Source organism: Myotis lucifugus, unplaced genomic scaffold (genome assembly GCF_000147115.1).
Source record: "Myotis lucifugus unplaced genomic scaffold, Myoluc2.0 scaffold_128, whole genome shotgun sequence".
NCBI classification, from domain to species: domain Eukaryota; kingdom Metazoa; phylum Chordata; class Mammalia; order Chiroptera; family Vespertilionidae; genus Myotis; species Myotis lucifugus.
The window spans coordinates 1,487,249-1,506,486 of record NW_005871176.1 but is presented as its reverse complement, the minus strand read 5'-3'; the positions used below and the strand labels follow the sequence as shown (position 1 = coordinate 1,506,486).

The 19,238-nt window shown below is 35.7% G+C and overlaps 1 protein-coding gene across 11 annotated transcripts in view; it reads left to right on the top strand.

Moving 5' to 3' along the window:
* The window catches only part of EIF4G3 (eukaryotic translation initiation factor 4 gamma 3), a 271,609-nt gene that overhangs the window by 139,617 nt on the left and 112,754 nt on the right, over window positions 1–19,238 (top strand). For all 11 annotated transcript variants that reach the window (XM_023758375.1, XM_023758374.1, XM_023758378.1 and 8 more), the window contains 4 exons: window positions 417–596; window positions 1,201–1,315; window positions 5,960–6,057; window positions 8,825–8,935. In XM_023758375.1, coding sequence (XP_023614143.1) covers window positions 417–596; window positions 1,201–1,315; window positions 5,960–6,057; window positions 8,825–8,935 — 504 coding nt within the window. The remainder of the gene's footprint in view (window positions 1–416; window positions 597–1,200; window positions 1,316–5,959; window positions 6,058–8,824; window positions 8,936–19,238) is intronic.

The window sequence follows — 19,238 nt, the reverse complement described above, 5'->3', positions numbered from 1 at the left end:
AAATAAGCCACTTACTCTTTATGAAAGGATCAATACTTTTATAAAACAAAACGAATTTTAGAAAGACACCAGCTACCCCTTTTATTATATTTTATCACACATTTTTAAATTATTAAGTATGGAATTTTTTGTTTAAATTAGCTGAGACTTCATTTTAAAAATGAGACTGCCCTCCTGTTTTCAAATGTGTGACAACATGATCAAAACTTAACCTAGTGTGACTAGTATAGAATATTTTTTGTGAACCCAGCCATAGGCAGTTTAGTCTCATTTTATGTATATTGTATTTCTAATTCAAGTTGATAAGATTTTTATTAGTAGAAACAAGGAGAAAGTTTCAGATAGTAAAATTTACTTATACCCCTTTGTAAAAAAATAAAATAAATAAATCTCTTTTTCCCCTCCCCCCTCCTCAGTTTTTCCAGAGGCCTCAAATACAGCCTCCTAGAGCTACCATCCCGAACAGCAGTCCTTCTATTCGTCCTGGTGCACAGACCCCCACTGCAGTATATCAGGCCAATCAGCACATCATGATGGTTAACCATCTGCCCATGCCGTACCCAGTGCCCCAGGGTCCTCAGTACTGTATACCACAGGTAAAGTATTTCTCAGGTCCATGTGGTTTAGCAGGAGAGTGGGGATTAACTGAGGTTCTCATCAGAGACCGCAGGAAAAGTGGATCATAGCATTAGTGTTTAGTGATGTGTAAACTTTTTTGTTGGTTAGAAGTCCAGCCATTTTGTCATTTTCCATAATATTACAAAAAGATATTTCTATGTCTCTCTACTTAAAACTTTCTAAGATGATACAGAAATTGTTTTTATCTCCTAGCTTTTCTCCCATCCCTTCCCCACAACCAGCTGCTCAGAAATAGGCTCCATAATTAAGCTGTTCCTGTGATATTATTCAATGTCAGTGAAAGCTACCAACCTGAATTAATTTTATAAGGAAGGAGCTCATGTCTGTCTGTGTACCAATATACTGTATGGCTTTACTTAAGGCATATCTTTCTCTTCCTCATCATCGCATCTTGATGGCAAACAAGCATTTTGAATGTGTTTAATCAAGTGGCTCCACCTCATTTAAATGATCTTCTTATATACACACACACACACACACACACACACACACACACACGAAACTTTTTCTATAGTAAGCTACCTTCATACTATTTATAAATGTCTAATTTCTCTCTTCCAGTACCGTCATAGTGGCCCTCCTTATGTTGGGCCCCCTCAACAATATCCAGTTCAACCACCGGGGCCAGGTCCTTTTTATCCCGGACCAGGACCTGGAGACTTCCCCAATGCTTACGGTAAGTATGAAAAGTTGAACAATTTCTGCTAATTTGTTGTATTTAATCATTTTGTTGTTTGACAGTACAGTTTAGGCAATGAGATGTAGTGGTCTGAAGTTATTTGTAAATAAAATGTTACAAACAGTTCTGACCTAAAAGCTACTTCTTAGAGAATGGCTTACACTGAAAGATTATTATAGAAATGTATTTAGTTTTAATGACACCTTCTGCAGGAGTTGGTAATTCTGTTGCAAAGAGCCCGTGCCTTGAGGTTTCAATATTTTAATTTCTTTTTTTATTATTTAAAGTATTACATATGTCTCCTTTTTCCCCCATTGACCCCGCCCTGGCCACTCCCACCCCCAGGACAAGCCCTCACCACCCCAGTGTCTGTGTCTATTGGTTATGCTAATATGCATGCATACAATTCCTTTGGTTGCTCTCTTACATCCCTACTCCCTCCTCCTCCCCTGCCTTCCCTCTAAGGTTTGACAGTCCATTTGGTATTTCTTTGTCTCTGGATCCATTTTTGTTCATCAGTCTATATTGTTCATCATATTCCACAAATGAGTGAGATCATGTATTTATCTTTCTCCAACTGGCTTATTTCACTTAGCATAATGCTCTCCAGGTCCATCCATGCTATTGCAAATGGTAAAAGTTCCTTCTTTATTTGTAGCAGCATAGTAGTATTCCATTGTGTAGATGTACTGCAGTTTTTTAATCCACTCCTCTGCTGATGGGCACTTAGACTGTTTCCAAATCTTAGCTATTGTAAATTGTGCTGCTATGAACATAGGAGTGCATATGTTCTTTCTGATTGGTGTTTCTGATTTCTTGGGATATAGTCCTAGAAGTGGGATTACTGGGCCGAATGGGAGTTCCATTTTTAACTTTTTAAGGAAACTCCATACTATTTTCTACAATGGCTGCACCAGTCTGCATTCCCACCAGCAGTGCACAAGTGTTCCTTTTTCTCCACATCCTCTCCAGCACTTGTCGTTTGTTGATTTGTTGATGATAGCCAGTCTGACAGGTGTGAGATGGTACCTCAGTGTTGTTTTGATTTGCATCTCTCGGATGATTAGTGACTTTGAGCATGTTTTCATATGTCTCTTGGCTTTCTGAATGTCCTCTTTTGAAAGGTGTCTATTTAGATCCTTTGCCCATTTTTTGATTGGATTGTTTATCTTCCTTTTGTTGAGTTCCCTATAAATTATGGAGATTAAACCCTTATTGGAGATAACATTGGCAAAGACGTTCTTCCATGCAGTGGGCTTTCTTGTTGTTTTGTTGATGGTTTCTTTTGCTGTGCAGAAGCTTTTTATTTTGATGTAGTCCCATTTGTTTATTTTCTTCTTAGTTTCCTTGGCAGGTATTTTAATTTTAAAGTTTGTCAATAGTTAATATGCTTTTTTCTAAATTAAAAGTTCTTTTCCAATACTTCATCAATTATAGGTCCTTCAGCTATACCACCTTAGGCAATTGTTCTGGTCTTGCTGTCTAGAAGCCATAAACATTTCCCTTCCTATTTTCTCTTTTTGGATTCTCTTCTACTCTTACCTTTCCATTTCCAGTTCTTCTGATCTTGATGCCTCCCTTTCCTCTACCACTTTTCCTGTTCTAACCTTGGGTTCCAGTTAAAAGTAGGTTTGGAGGTGGGATCCTAGATCTACGTTCTGAAAAGGGAGTCCTCTCTTTTAGGACAGAGGAAGCTTCCTGTGGCTGAACTGCCAGGAACAAATCCGAGACTTGTTCCTTCTGGCCCTACTGCTAGGGTTTGTGAGTTGGATAATGTTTTCCACAGACTTCTTAGTTCTTTATCCTTAGCTTTACAATTTACTCAGCACACTAACATTTTATTTCCCTACTTGGTTTAAATATTGAACAGTGATTTTCAAAGAATATTCTTATGACTCGACCGATGTGGATCAGTGGTTAAGTGTTGACCTATGAACCAGAAGTTCACGGTTTAATTCCTGGTCAGGGCAAATGCCCAGGTTGCAGGAGGCAGCCAATCAGTGATTCTCTCTCATCATTGATGTTTCTATTTCTCTCTCCCTCTCCCTTCCTCTCTGAAATCAATAAAAATACATGTAAAAGAAAAGAATATTCTTACCCACACTGAATTTCAGTAACCACAATTTTAGAATTCTGTTTAGAAAGTATAATTCTTGCAGTGTTTCTGCAATGTTGAGGAAAAATAATGCAGAAATAGTATTTGTTCAATGTTACTTTTCAGTTTGCTCTCATCAGTGTTTCTTAAATATTTTGATACCTGTTATATCAGAAAAATACGTCATGGAGATTAAAATCATTTCCAGCCAACCTAAGGTGTGATGGCCCAAGATGAAAAAATTAGGTTTGGGAGCAAAGGGCTATGTATGGTTAGTGGTGGCAGTGAAGTTGAAAAAGAAAAAAAAAGAGAGAGAGAGAGAGAGAGAGAGAGAGAGAGAGAGAGAGAATTTACAGTAGTAGAAGGTCTCATTCTCCTTTGCTTCAAACCAGTATACACTCCTTTTTCTCACTCTACCATATCATTTTCTCCTCACTTGTCATCTTCTCACTCTTGTTTTGTGTGTTTTATCCTACTATATTGAGATTATACTGATCTGCCAGGTTTAATCATTTGGTATTTACTGCATGTATAATATGTGGAAGCCCGCTGTCTCAGTCATGTTGACTCAAAAATGTTTCATTAGCAGAATCTGACTTTTTAAGGGATGGTTCACCTTTTGTATCCTATTTCACTTAGCTTAAAATATATGGCAAAGTGAGCAGATTGTATTGCTTCTCTTGCAGCATTTGAAACCAATATTAGGATTTTGTGTTCTGCATTTTGGGGCTAGTGATGTAATAGAGTAGCATAAATCACTTATTTGAGCTCTCTTTTGGGAATAGTTTACTCAACACTAAAGGATGGCTAAGGTTTTTTTTTGTCATTTTACAGTAAACTTATTGAAGTCTCAGTCATGTCCTCTGATTATATATTTTCCAGATCTGAATCTCCAAGCTTGATTGATACGTGCAAAGTTCTGGTACTGCAAAGTGGTGGGGATAGGGGTGATGATGTCACATGATGAGAGTGATAATAGTGCTGATATTATTTGACTGTTTGCTCAAGTACCAAGGATTTTACCTGTATCAACTACTTTTCATATACAGTTCTTTCCTTCTTGTTACGATGATCCAACTATTCATGCCCCCCACCAAAGGCCAGTCTTCACTTGTGCATTAGATCCCATCATGTACTCATTTAAGGTTGTTACTCTAGCAGTTCACTTCTCTGTTTTTTCTGCATTATCGTCTTTTTTTCTCCTTCTGCTGGATTAGTCCAATCAGCCTACAGGTATACTGTTTTGTTCTCATCTTTTTTTTTTTTTTTAATAAAGGGTTTTTGGTTTTGTTTTTTGGGGTTTTTTTTTGCTCCATATTCTTGTTTTTCTGATTCCCATCATAGCAAAACATTTTAGAAAAAGAGCTGTCTATGCTCACTTCCTTCATTTTCTTTTATCTCATTCAGTGTTGAATGTACCCTAATCAGGATGCATGCCACCAACCCTACCCAAACAACTTTTGCCAAGCTCACCAGTGAATTCTGCTTTGCTAAATCTTAGTTGCTATCTCAGCACCATTTGACATAGCTAAACACTTTTCCCATTCTTGAACCATTTTCTTCATTTCAGCCACTGCGTTGGTTTTCTTTTTCGTCTCCTTTGCTGGGTTTTCTTCACACCTATGACCTCATGGTTTAAATGTCCATATTATACTGATTCCAAAATGATACCTGTTTTTTGACTCCAGACTTGGATCTCTTCCTTCCTACTTGATACCCCATTTGAAGGTCTAATAAGAATCTCAAACTTTACATGTCCAAACTCAAACCTTGATTTTTCTCCCTCTACTCTTTCTCCAGTTTTCTTCATCTTAGTAAGTTAATAAATCATACAGTATATAGCACTTTCATTCTTCCATTTGCTAAGACAAAAAACCTTGAGAGTTTTCTTTGACACCCCTTTCTCAGTCACATTCACATATAATACAATAGCAAATCTGTAGGTTCCATCTTCAAAATATCTGACCCTTTATCACCACATTTACTCTAAGCACTCTGGTTTAATAGTAATTATAATAACAGTCAAAATTTTGAAAGTTAAAAAAGTAGGGTATTTGCCAAGCCTTAATGTTGGCTTTCCATGGCAGTGGTTCTCCATAAGTCGGGAGAAGAATTAGACCACACCAGACCCCCCAAGATGACCAGATATATTCTCTTGTTGCTGATCAAACCCACATATAAAACACACTCTGACAAACCTTGCTGAGAATCACTGTTGCGGGTAATGGGCCTCCAGAATAGAGTTTTTAAAGCAGTGCTGTAGGAAGATAGTGTTTTGGAAAGGTAACTCTAGTGGCAGTCAGCAGGGATTGGTTATTTATTTGTTTTCATATAGATGCTAAAGGAGAGATGTTTGTGCGTATTTGGAAATCATTCCTTGACCACTTCATTAGCTGGAGGGAAGCTAGTGGGAAGAGATAAATAAGAAGAATGCTTGTTTTTGTTACTTTATTAAACTGTTAATACAGTGACACAGTGCCATTAATGGTCTTACAGCGATTGACAAAATAACTGAATGCTTCTTTTATTCTTTTCTAATTCTTTAGGAACACCTTTTTATCCAAGTCAGCCAGTTTATCAGTCAGCACCTATCATAGTGGCTACCCAGCAGCAGCCCCCTCCAGCCAAGAGAGAGAAAAAAACAGTAAGAGACCTTATTAATTTTTCTTATTTTAAATTGAATGTCCATTCACTTGTTAAATAAGTTTACTCACAGTTGTAATCACTATTCATCTTAGTTCACAAATGACTGCCGTTTTTTCTTCTTTTATATCCTTACCACTAGATTTAGGGGATTTGTATGGGCATTTAACTAGAAGTTGCAAATAGCATTTGCTTATTATCAGTTTTCAACAGGCACCAAGCTAGGTATGCTAAGTGACAACATGCCCTCCAGCTTCAGAATTGGGAGGGTTTAGTCTGCTAAGGTCTCACTAAATGGGAGGAATTTGAGGTCAGTTCTCATATCCTGATTGTCCTTTAACTGTAGTCCTAGTCATCTCTACATTCAAGTATGAACTGATTGGAAAAAACAGCACAAGATAAAATGAGCAAAATGTTAAGGTCAACAAGAAAAATCTTTCCTGTGGAAGATATTTATTTTAAGAAACAGAAAGCAGGATTTAGAAAATGTATTCTAATTGTTTTTAGTAAGTTATAGGGGCTTTGCCTCTGTCTAGTAAGGCAGGCCCAAGAGAATTACAGTGCAGTCATAAAATGTACATTGCATAAAGGAATGTGAAGGGATTAGTTAAAGAACATATATGCATAGCCTATGGACACAGACAAATAGTGTGGGATGGGCAAAGGGAGGGGACTGGGTAGAGGTGGGCAAAGGGGAGGAAATGGGGGAATATCTGCAACAGTGTCAACAATAAAAATTTTAAATTAAAAAGAAAAAAATGTGAATGCATGCTTAAGAAAAAAATTCACATTGCAGAACATTTTGTAGAAGAGTGGCATGTAATCAGATCACTCAAAATGGGTGATGTTTATGAACGACTCCCCCATTCACACGGTTAAGATAGATGGACATTGGATCATAGCAATATTCTTGAAAATGCTCATTTAATAAAGAGTAGTGAAGTTCAAAACTTTGGTTCTTTATTATCAGAAATAAATTACTTGTGCACACATCCTAATAAACAGGACATGCCCGTGTATCATGACACTAAAGTTGAGAAACTGTGCTTTGGAAATGTTGAAACAGCATAGCAGATGCTGGACTTGAAGAACACTTTCAGAATACAGGAAAAATAATAAAGGAGACAGTGAAACTGGAGGACAGTAATAGTAGTTGTTACTAAAGAAGAAAGTAGAACAGATGTATTAGAAGTGATACTTAAAACTGTATTTGAAACAAGCTTTCAAACCTGAAAGATATAGCTGATATTCATAATCTTACTGAAGAAACTACTTCCAAAAAAGCTTTGAGATTCAGATGGTTTTATTAGTGATTTTTTTGAAATTTTCAATAAGCCAGGGCTACTGTCATTAAGCACTGGAGGTAATGACAAATCTGTATGTCTTAGCAATGTCCCAGGATGGAAGACCTACACCCAGGTACTCCAACTCTATTGTAGAACCAGTGTCCACTGACATCTATATAAGCATAAGTAGCCTTTCAAAAAATTAAAACAAGAAGGCCATACATATTTATCTGCATTTTTCCTCTTTTCACCTATCAGTACATCTTGATGTTCATTCCATATCAGTACATGTAGGTCAATCTCATTCTTTCAACTGGCTATTTGGTATTTAACTGAAAGGAAATGGCATAATTTCTTAACTACTGTGTTCTTCATCAGCCTGTAAGATATTTCTATGTCTGCAGCAATAAACAACATTGCAGTGAGAATCCTTACATCTATCTATAAAAGCCTAAGCAACCGAATGACTGAACGACCGGTCGCTATTACACGCACTGCCCACCAGGAGCAGATGCTCAATGAAGGAGCTACCCCTGGTGGTCAGTGCGCTCAGCTGACCGACAAGCACCAGACACTGGGCTCAGGGCTGGCAAGCGTGGCTGTAGCAGTGTTACTGAGCAGCGGAGGCAGCAGGCGCAGCGGAGTCAGGATGAGCGGGCGCTGGGCTCGGGCTCCTCCCCAGCCACCTGCCGCTTTGTTCACTACTACAAACCCCCAAGGGGACCCGGATTAGTCCTAGATTGTGAGAGGGCGCAGGCCAAGCTGAGGGACCCCACCGGTGCACAAATCTGTGCACTGGGCCTCTAGTACATATGTAAGGTTATCTATAACATAAATTCCTATTTCTGAGTCCTTGGATATGTACATTTTTCATTTTGTTAGAGAACCATTTCGCAGTGGTTCTCAGTCTTCTGGCCCTTTAAATACAGTTCCTCATGTTGTGACCCAACCATAAAATTATTTTCGTTGCTACTTCTTAACTGTAATGTTGCTACTGTTATGAATCGTAATGTAAATATCTGATATGCAGGATGGTCTTAGGTGACCCCTTGAAAGGGTCGTTCGACCGCCAAAGGGGTCTCGACCCACAGGTTGAGAACCGCTGATTTAAAGCCTTTAAAACTTTGTTGTGCAGAGTAAGTTCCATAATTTAAAACTATTTTATGGATCTTATCTTTTTTAACATCACTCATTTGGCACTGCTTACAAGATAAATGTTAATACTTTGCTTATTTGGCCTAGAAATTCAGCCAACTAAGTCTCCTTTAGTTTGTTATTTAATTAGTTCATGTCAGAGCTAATGGCTTAAATTTTTCTGAATGACCCCATATAGTTCTGATTTAAATAAAATCAAATGTGGTAATTATCAACTTTGATATTTGACCAGTTTTCCAGTTTTGCACCTTTAGTACATTATATGCCTATAAATCTACTACAGAGACACCCCATCTGTAAATATGATGTCTTATTGTAATCTTATAGATAAGAATTAGGGATCCAAACCAGGGAGGTAAAGACATAACAGAAGAGATTATGTCTGGAAATCCTACTCCACCCATTGGGAGACCCACATCCACACCTACTCCTCCCCAGGTAAGTTGGAGTGAGCCATGATGGATGATGGTATGTATGTGTTCATTAACCTCAACTGAATTCTTTTTTTTTTTTCTATAGCTGCTTTCTGTACTTTCCATTTCCATCAGTTGTCTCATAGCCTCGAATATCTAAATGATATTTAAACATCATTAATTTTTTTTACAAATATCGTTTCTCTTTACAAATATTTATACAGTAATTACAAACTTTTATTGATAATGTTTCTGTGTATTGCCTTCACATTCAGAGCATAGCTGCTGCCACTTTTCCTAATGATACTAAAAAGGAGCTGCATTTAAACTTCATCATTAAATGAGTATTTTGTTTTAAATATGGAGCCTTAGGAATTAAATGGTGCATACTACATTAATGCAAACTGTAAGGTTGAGAACTTAAACATTTGTACTGAACAGTATTGTTTGAGATGATTATCTGTGTTACTCAGCATAGTTAGATGTATTATAGGCACATCTCTTACCTTTTAGTTCTACATAAATGGGATTCTTGAGTGGAGAATGTCTTTTTTAATTATTTACAGAGGTTATTAGTAAATTATGTTAGTTCAAGCACCCTTTTGTTCCTGTTGCAGAAGTGGCTATCATGGTCTTAAGAGTTCACTGTCTTGCTGTTAGAAATCAAGACATCTCAGGAAGAGCTGGAGTTTAGTAAACTTCAATAGAGAATGGAATCCCCCAACTTTGAGAGGATTTTGTTTTCCTCACTGGGTTACTAATAAATTTCGTTAAAACCATTCAGAGGACACGCGTGATTTTCAGATCTTCAGAATATCTAAAGTGAAAGCCCAGCATGTAAAACATAAAACCAAAGTTATTAGGAGTAAGAGACTGCTTGCTTCCCCATCTTGTGGTTGGGTAGTGAGGTGAGGTATTCCTCAGAGCCCAGTTTACTAATAAGTGATATGGATAATCAAATGTAATGTATTAAGAATGATAGACTATTAACTTTAGTAGTATAGGTTTTAAACGTTCTTGGAAATGTTCTTAATAATTAAATTCATGAATACATGGAATTAAGCAAAAAACAAATAAACCAAAAAACCACTTCATAGACCCAGACAAAAATATGATGATTACCAAAGGAAAAGTTAGTGTTTGCGGGGGGGATATATATTGATGGAAGGAGACTTGATTTGGGGTGGTGAACACTCAATATACAGAGGATGTATTAATAGAATTGTATACCTGAAACCTATATAATTTTATTATCCATTGTCACCCCAGTAATTTCCATAAAAAAGAATAAATAAAATGCCACTTGGGCCTTTGTGTGATGATATGTTTTGCTTATAAATGATGGTAGTGTCTGCCTGACATTTGTCTTAGTCTTCCATCATCTAAGTAAGTGTAATATATAACCATCTAGATATGTGAATTGTAAGGTCATATTAATGTTTGTTAATAGGACTTTTAACCATTTCCCATTATTTCTCCAGGGATATTTCAAGTCTGGAATGATCAAGGCGGCCTTATATTTAATGTTGTCTATGGAAGTAAACATGGGACAAGCAGCATTTACACATTTAAATATCTACTTATGTGCTCTGTTAGGTAGGGGCATACTATAGCAAAAACTTAGCATTGGTTATTCAGGGCAGTTAAATTTTAATCTGTATTTTTCTACATTTATTAAAATATTGTTACTGTCAAGCCTTATAGTTGACAACCTTTTGTTGATTTCTATTTAAATTTTCAATTTGAACATGTGTTAGTCTATTTTGCATTTTAATTCCCTGTGGGTTGGTATGTTTTTCTGTTATCCCTCTGTCCTTAGCCACAGAAATCCTTTTGCTCTTTATCTTTCCCCAGTGACCACAGGCCTGAATACAAGTTTGTGTAATCATAAAGCACAGTAAATGTATATTTTATTTTATTTGATAAAGGCCATCAGTCAATGATTATAATGTTGGTAATAGTTTTTGAGGTGTGATGTTGTCATGAAGTGTCCATTTATTTTATTAGTTAACTTGCAATTTAATCCAGTTACCAATCTGTTGTCTTTCCAAATGCATGAAATTCATAAAATGAACAAATAGCTTTCTAACAGACACATATACACTAGAAATATTTCCAGAAATTCATCAAGAGTGGTGCATATAGAGTAATAGAAGGATAATCCCTGGTTACTAAGAGAGGCGGTCATTACTGCCAGATTATTATATTGTGTAAAAATGTTAACTCAGTCTTTCAAAGGATGCTAGAAATCTCTATTTATGTAAAAAATCTACAAGTTTTAAATGTTGGCTACCAGTTCTCCTAACAAATAGCACTGTGTAAGCCAAAGGGTTTACACAAAGGGTTTAAACCCAAAACCAATTGGGTTTAACTTAATAACTGCCAATTTTGGCCTAATTATAATTAGTAAGACTGCAGAAGAGACAACCCTCTGCATCAGAATTTGAATAGTAAATACTGTATTGCTTTTGGCCTTATGGATAACCTGCTTTGAGCCATAATACATATACTGTGAGTAACAAAGCCTTTCCCTGTCATAGAGATTGTTGCAGTCTCTTTAAGGAAGACAGGGGACACTTACTAGTATATAACTGATCCTCCTATGAAGTATACTAGTATACAGAGAATTATTAAAGCACCAAGCTGACAAATGGAACAGAGTTGCAGCACAGACTCAAATACATATGTTGGATCACAGAAACAGTAATGGTGGTATAGGTGAGGTAGCACAGGGGAGAGGTTAAAAGCTTTGGCTTAGAATTAGACATACTTCATTTCAGGTCCCAGTCCTACTACTTAATTGTGTAACTTTAGCCAAGTTACTTAATATTCCAGAGTCTTAGCTTCCACATTTTAAAAAATGAGGAAAATAAAAGCTGTCATATACAGTTATTTTAAGGATTAAATGAGATCAAGTACTTAAAATTGCTTAAGCTAAGGGCATAATGAGCACTCAAATATTACCTGTTTCAGTATTGCAATTATTGTTATTTTAGGAGGTACAGAGAATGACTGGAAGTCTGGGAGCTTCATAGCAGAGATGCCATTTGATCTGAGTTCCCAGATTGGTATTCACCACATGGACAGAGAGAGGGTATTAGGCAGATGGGGTATTAGGCAAAAGCACATGGAGATGGGAAATCGGATGAAAGGAAACTTGTCATTTCAGGTGATAAATTAGAAAGTCAGTTGAAAGAGGGGATGCCAATTAGAGAAATATTCAGCAATTGGTTACTAAGTAGGGATTATAAGAGTGACCATATAATGCATCATCTAAATTTGGACTACTTTAGAAATTAATGGGAATGCTATTAATCATTTTGCTGGGATAACAGACAAAGCTGTACTATCCAGGTAAACAGGGATGCGTGGTTCCCCTAGATGTAAGAGAGAGGGAGGGGTCAGAGGTGACTCTTCAAGCTTAGATGCCTAGATTTATAGAGTAACACACAGCAGGGAGTATACATGAGGATGTTTGAAGAAGTGGATGATGAGTTTGATTTTGGCAAGCATGCAAGCTAAGAAGAGTTAATTGAGGGAAACTGCATTGGGTATATGTGAGGAAACAGATTTTTGCTGCTCTGCTGCTGCTTTGCCCTAAAGATTTTGAAATTGTCCTGTTTCCTATAGGTTTTAAAATGAGCTATAGAATAACTCCTAGAGATTTTATATCTCAAATATATTAAAAATATACATACTGTGTATGTATACATGTGCCTATAACAGTGATGGCGAACCTATGACACGCGTGTCAGAGGTGACACGCGAACTCATTTTTTTGGTTGATTTTCCTTTGTTAAATGGCATTTAAATATATAAAATATCAAAAATATAAGTCTTTGTTTTACTATGGTTGCAAATATCAAAAAATTTCTATATGTGACACAGCACCAGAGTTAAGTTAGGGTTTTTCAAAATGCTGACACTCCGAGCTCAAAAGGTTCGCCATCACTGGCCTATAAAGATGATCACAGACAGTGGTTGATGCCTGGATGGACATCATAGAGTTCTAGAACACTTCCTGCTGGTCTCCACTCTGTCACTGAGATTTAAAACCTTGGACCAGAACATCAAACTCTTTAAACCCCTATTTTTTCATTTGTATAATGTGATTGTACTATGTAATCTCAGAGTTCCCTTTTAGCTCTTAAATATCAAAGTGAGAAAGAAGGGGAAATTTTTGTTTACTTTTCATCAGCATAAAAATCTCTCAGTTATATATCTGTTGTTAGCAATTAGGCACAAAGAATATTTTTAAATTAAGAAATGTGCTAGCTGCCTGAAAGTTGTTATGGAACCCTGTAGGGTAAAAATAAGTACATGATGCCAAGGCTTCCAAAATTGTCTGCTTCCAAAGGCATGGTGTTGTACATAAAATCACTTAATTTTTTTCATGAACTATCTACCTTTCTTCCTCTCCCTACTTCCTTTTGTTCTTTTTTCTTTTCTGTTAAGATTCTTTTCTGTTAAGAATTACTCTGATAGTGAAACACAGTTATAACTTGGGAGAATGTCCTCTGCCATAGGGTGTAGGGGCAGAGAAAAGGTTGGAAACTCTTGATTGCTGGCACATCTTAGGAAAGTTATAGCCTCTCCTGTCATTTGGGAAAATTCAAAGTCAGCAGGTTACTGAGATTTTTGAAGAGCTTCTTATAAATTTGATACCTGGAAACCTTAAAGAATTATAGAGTAGGGTTGTTGATTTCATCAGGTTTGTCTCCAAAGGGTATTGTCTTGAATTTTTAATAAAACTAATGTTCTCCAGCTTCAGTACCTGTAGAAATTTTCTTAAACAAGAAAACAAAATTTGACTTAAGGTTGCTTTTGAGATACTTTATCTCCTTTTGGAAACCAGAGGAGTAAGTTTGTTTTAAGTTGTTTTGGCATTCCAATAATGATCCACTTATGAGAATTAATAACATTAAATTTTATTGTATTTTAAATGATTCTTTATTTTTACTTGAACTACGTTTTTTCATAAATCGTCAACAAATTTTGTGAAAGCCTTTGCTATTATGCAATAAAGTGCTATTATTAAATATAATGGTATTATTTTACCTTAGATACTCTAAGTCTGAATCCTAATTATAAAGAAAGTGTGACTCGAATTTTTGCATGGACAGCAAAATTTCTCTCTTACCACTTACTACCAGCCTTACATTGAACATTGCAGCTTGTAATCATCTTGCAACCATGATTATAGTTGTAGGGGATCACAAGTATTGTAAGAGATCTCAAGAAACTATCATATTCAGTCTTATCTATTGTTGAAAATGTATTTTTAGAATTAAATGGAATGAATTTTGTATGTTTAAAAATCATAAATCTTCATTGGAAAATAAGAGTAGTAAAGAAAGAAATTGTAATCCTAAATCTTACTGAGAGTTAATCATTTTTATTAGTTGGTGAATAACCCTCAGACGATTTTTAGTACATATATGCATATATACATATCCATATCTATAATTTAATGTATTTGGGTTTATGCCATTTTACTAGTAAAACTACCTTTCTTTTTTCTATGATCATGCAGAAATGTTCATGTTTGACTATAGGTATTATTATAATTTTTAAGACTACATGATATGTCTTTGTTTGGAAGTACTCTATTTAATTGATGGGTATTACTTTTCTTTCCTATTTATCACTAATATAAACAATACTGTGGCGAACAACTTTGCCTATTTTTGGGTTATGGTGTTGTAACCTACCCTCCAGAAATGTACCAGTTAATCTACCACTAGCAGTAGACAAAAATACCCCTTTCCTTACATACTGCTTATTTGATATTTTAAAAATCCCATTTAATTTTTATTTATTGATTTGTGGAGTTAAGAATTTTGATGTGTACTAGTTATTTGTGTATATGTATGAGTTATCTATTCATGTCTTTTGTACACATCTCTTTTGAGGAGACTATTTTTTTTCTGAGTTGATTATTTTCTGATTTATAAGCATTCTTTACATTTATAAGTATGTTAAAGAAATCTCTTTGACATACCAGTTGCTCAGATCATAAGATGAGAAGTCATTTTTAAATCCTCTTTATATTACTTTCTATAGCCATTATATCTGCAAGTCCTATCCGACTCATTCTTTACCACCTTCACTGCTATTGTACTCTAAGCCACTTCGATCTCTCCCCTGGACAACAGTAACTTCCTTACTCATCTCCTTGCTTCTGTCTTACCTCTCCTCTGTGTATTCTTTTTTTAAAAAATTTTTATTGCAGTATAATTAACATATAACATTATTTTAGCTTCATGCATACAAAATGATTTGATAGACTTCTGTATATTGCAAAATGATCACCAGAATAAGTCTAGTTAATATCCATTAACCATACATAGTTACAAAACGTTTCTTTTGAAAGTTTCTTTTCTTTTGATATCTACTCTCTTAGCTTCTTTTAAATATGCAATATAATACTATTAAATACTAGAGGCCTGGTGCACAAAATTTATGCACTTGGGGGCGGGGTGCGGTGTTCCTCAGCCTGGCCTGTGCCTTCTAGTAGTTTGGGAGCCCTCAAGGGATGTCCGACTGACGGCTTAGACCCAAGCGGGCCTAAACCCAAGCGGGCCTAAGCCGTCAGTCGGACATCCTTAGCACTGCTGCGGAGGTGGGAGAAGCTCCTGCCACCGCTGCTGCACTCACCAGCCCCAGCCGTGAGCCCGGCTTCTGGCTGAGTGGCGCTTCTCCTGTGGGAATGCACTGACCACCAGGGGGCAGCTTCTGTGTTGAGCGTCTGCCCCCTGGTGGTCAGTGCATGTCATAGTGACCGTTCATTCTGCCATTCAGTCAATTTGCGTATTAGCCTTTTATTATATAGGATAGTCATCATACTGTATATTACATCCTCATAACCTGCTTATTTTATAACTGGAAGTTTGTGCCTTTAAACTTTTTTTTACCCATTTCACCCACCTGCCTCTAGCAACCACCAATCTATTCTTGACTGTGAGCTTAGTTTTGTTTGTTTGTTTGTTTGTTTTAAGATTCTTCATATAAGTGAGACCATACAATCTTTGTTTGACTTATTTTATTTTACTTTTTAAAATATATTTTATTGATTTTTTACAGAGAGGAAGGGAGAAGGATAGAGTGTTAGAAACATCGATGAGAGAGAAACATCGATCAGCTGCCTCTTGCACACTCCCTACTGGGTATGTGCCCGCAACCAAGGTACATGCCCTTGACCAGAATCGAACCTGGGACCCTTGAGTCCACAGGCCGACGCTCTATCCACTGAGCCAAACCGGTTAAGGCTGTTTGACTTATTTTAGTCAGTGTAATGCCCTTTAGGTTCATCCATGTTGTCACAAATGTCAAGATTCGTTCTTTTTATGGCTGAGCAATATTATATGTATATGGTTTATCCTTTAATATGTTTTCCTTAATAGAATATAAGCTCCATGAAGCCAAGGATTTTTTTGTCTGTTTTAGTTACCAGTGGGTTCTCAATATTTTGTACATGGTAAACACCAGGGGGAAACACATGCACACCTTTCTAATGAATGAACTGGGAGAATTCTCTCCCACTTAGTAAAGAAGCATGTTTTGGTCCTTTTTTCTGGAGTCATTTATTGTTATTTTACTTCTCAATCCTCATAATGTTTCTCAGTGGGTGCTGTGCTTGGTTGTTCTCAGGATTTATATGTTAAACAACAGGTATTTGTTCAAGGATTATTTTAAAGTCATTGAATAGCACTTTGAAAAATCAGTTTGAGTCAGCTCATTATATGCATGGACAGAGTCAACCAACTGTAGTTTGAAAATATTTAGAAAAAAATGTTATAATTGTTGCTGACATGTACTATGTGTTTAGGCCTATGATGGTTGTGTCTGAACTGAACATGTACACTATTTTCTTGTCATTATTCTATAAACAATACAGTGTGACAACTGTTTGCATAGCATTTACATTGCAGTACTATTATAAGTAATCTAGAGATGATGTAAAATATGCAGGTGGATGTATGTAGGTTTTATGCAAATACTACATCACTTTATATAAGGCATTTGAGCATCCCCAGATTTTGATATTCATGGGGCTCCTGGAACCAATCCCCAGTGTCTGCTATATACCTAAAATAATGAAATGTGACATATTCAAATAGCTTCTTAAGATAACAATAAATTATATCAGAGTTTTGCTAATATTTGTATACTATTTGGAGTCTCTGGCTTTCTTTCAGTAAATTATAGGAGTTAGCAAACATTTTCTGTAAAAGACCAGATAGTAAATATTTTCAGCTTTGCAACCGTAGTTTCTTTAATTGCTGTCATTGTAGCATGAAAGAGGCCATATACAATATGTAAATGAATGGCTGTTTCAATAAAACTTTATTTATGGGCACTATAATTTAAGTTTCCTGTAATTTTCATGTGTCAATTAATACTGTTCTTTTGATTTTTTCACCAACTGTTTTAAAATGTAAAAAGTTCTTGTTTCATGGGCAGTTGAAAAGCAGATATGTGTTCCCTGGACCATGGTTTGGTGACTCCCTATCTATAATTACCTCCATATTTACGCATCCTGTCATACACAACATTAAAGTAGATAGTAAGGAAGTTGGCCTCTGAGTAGAAACTGTATAGGCTCTATAAAGGCAAATGGATTTTAAATTGTACAAAGAATACTTAAGGACAGTTCAAGATTTTGTTGCCTGTTTCACCTGTTGATAAACATTCTGTTTAAAACATTAATTCCTATAGTGAGCCCAAATCTACCATTATCCCTTAAGGCCAGTACTTCAAATTTAACATATAAATCTTTAACAGAATAGATTCTCAAGTAGAATTCATAAAGGAAATTGATTTCTTGGATATTATCAGATATCTAATATCTTGGCATACTTTTAAGTTCCTTTATCAAAATGAGAATTGGTTTTTTATTTTTCTGTCAATCAGACCTTTTACCTCTGACTTCCTGGTCATCTTTATTGGCTTATTTTATATTTTGGTACCAATTGCCCTTCCAGAATCATTTTTATCAATTTTTATATCCACCAATAATGAAAATGACTGAAGTGTAGTGATTTTGAAATTCCTTAAAATGTTCTAAGCAGTATAGATCATATACCCAAATTCTCTAGCTACCCAAAAGCTTCATTTCCTTATAGGGGTCAAAATTCATACAGTATTAGATGTGATTTTTTTTTATGTGATGTTTTGAGTCACAATATCCAGTGTGTTTCCTGATTTTTCTGATTTATCAGTTAGTTTAAATAAGCCATGATTATTTGTGCTTTGGAAAGATGAGGAACTCCTTTGTAACAGACTTTAGATATTAGGAGTAACAGACTATAGTTATTAGGAGAGAAGAATTGAAATTAGAGGTTAAGATAAAGTTTGAGATTATCATAAATTAAAAAGACTCTAAAACAAGATTAAAGTATTGAATTATATATCATGTTAATGTGCTATATTTTTTTGCTACTATCAGAGGCTTAGAAAATGTTAAAGTTCAAATGATTTTTAGTTCCTTTTCATTTTACAGTTAAGGAAACTGAAGTACTTTTCTAGCATTTTTCGGCTATATAGCTATGTACTAGATGCCTGAATTTTGAACTGTGATTTAACCATGTTATCTCATTCCTTCCTTATAAGTGCTTTATGCATAAGATCTTCCCAGGACTTTGTTAATTTAAAAATGTCTGTGCAGTTGCTTCTTTAATATGACTGAAGGTATTTTTAATCTTAGATTGGAAAAGCTCTCCGATCTTTATGTATAGGTATCATGATGCTTTTATTGTCTTAAAAATGTGACTTTATCTATGGATGTTATTTTGGTGACCTACTTTTAGCAATTACCCTTTTTGTGGGGGGGGGGGATATTAATTTCCTAGGCAATTGGAGTAGTTAATATTATCTTCCTTTCAGGTAAATGACACATTTTACAGTTCTTTTTTTCTTGGGATGTGGATAACTGTTTAATAAATGCTAAGTAACGGAATCTTTCCATTGTTCTGGAGCTATTTTCAGCCATAGAATTGAACTAAGTTTGTATTTTCATGAAGCCTTTCTAATTTTTGAATTTTAGTAATACAGTCCCCCCCCCCCCCCAACTCCACCCCTCCACTGGAACTAAAGATTCAAAGAAAATTAATCATGGCTCTACTGTTCATTTATTTGGCCATGATTCAAAGTGAAATAGTAACTTCATTTTTTATACGTGGAAATATAATTTTAGCAGTCCATTTAGAAGTAATTGTGGAATATAAGCAGTTCCATAATCTCATGAATAGGTGAAATAAGAATTTCCCCTGTAATAAAATAAATGATATGTCTAAACTGAAATATTTTATTTTATATTCCCACTATAC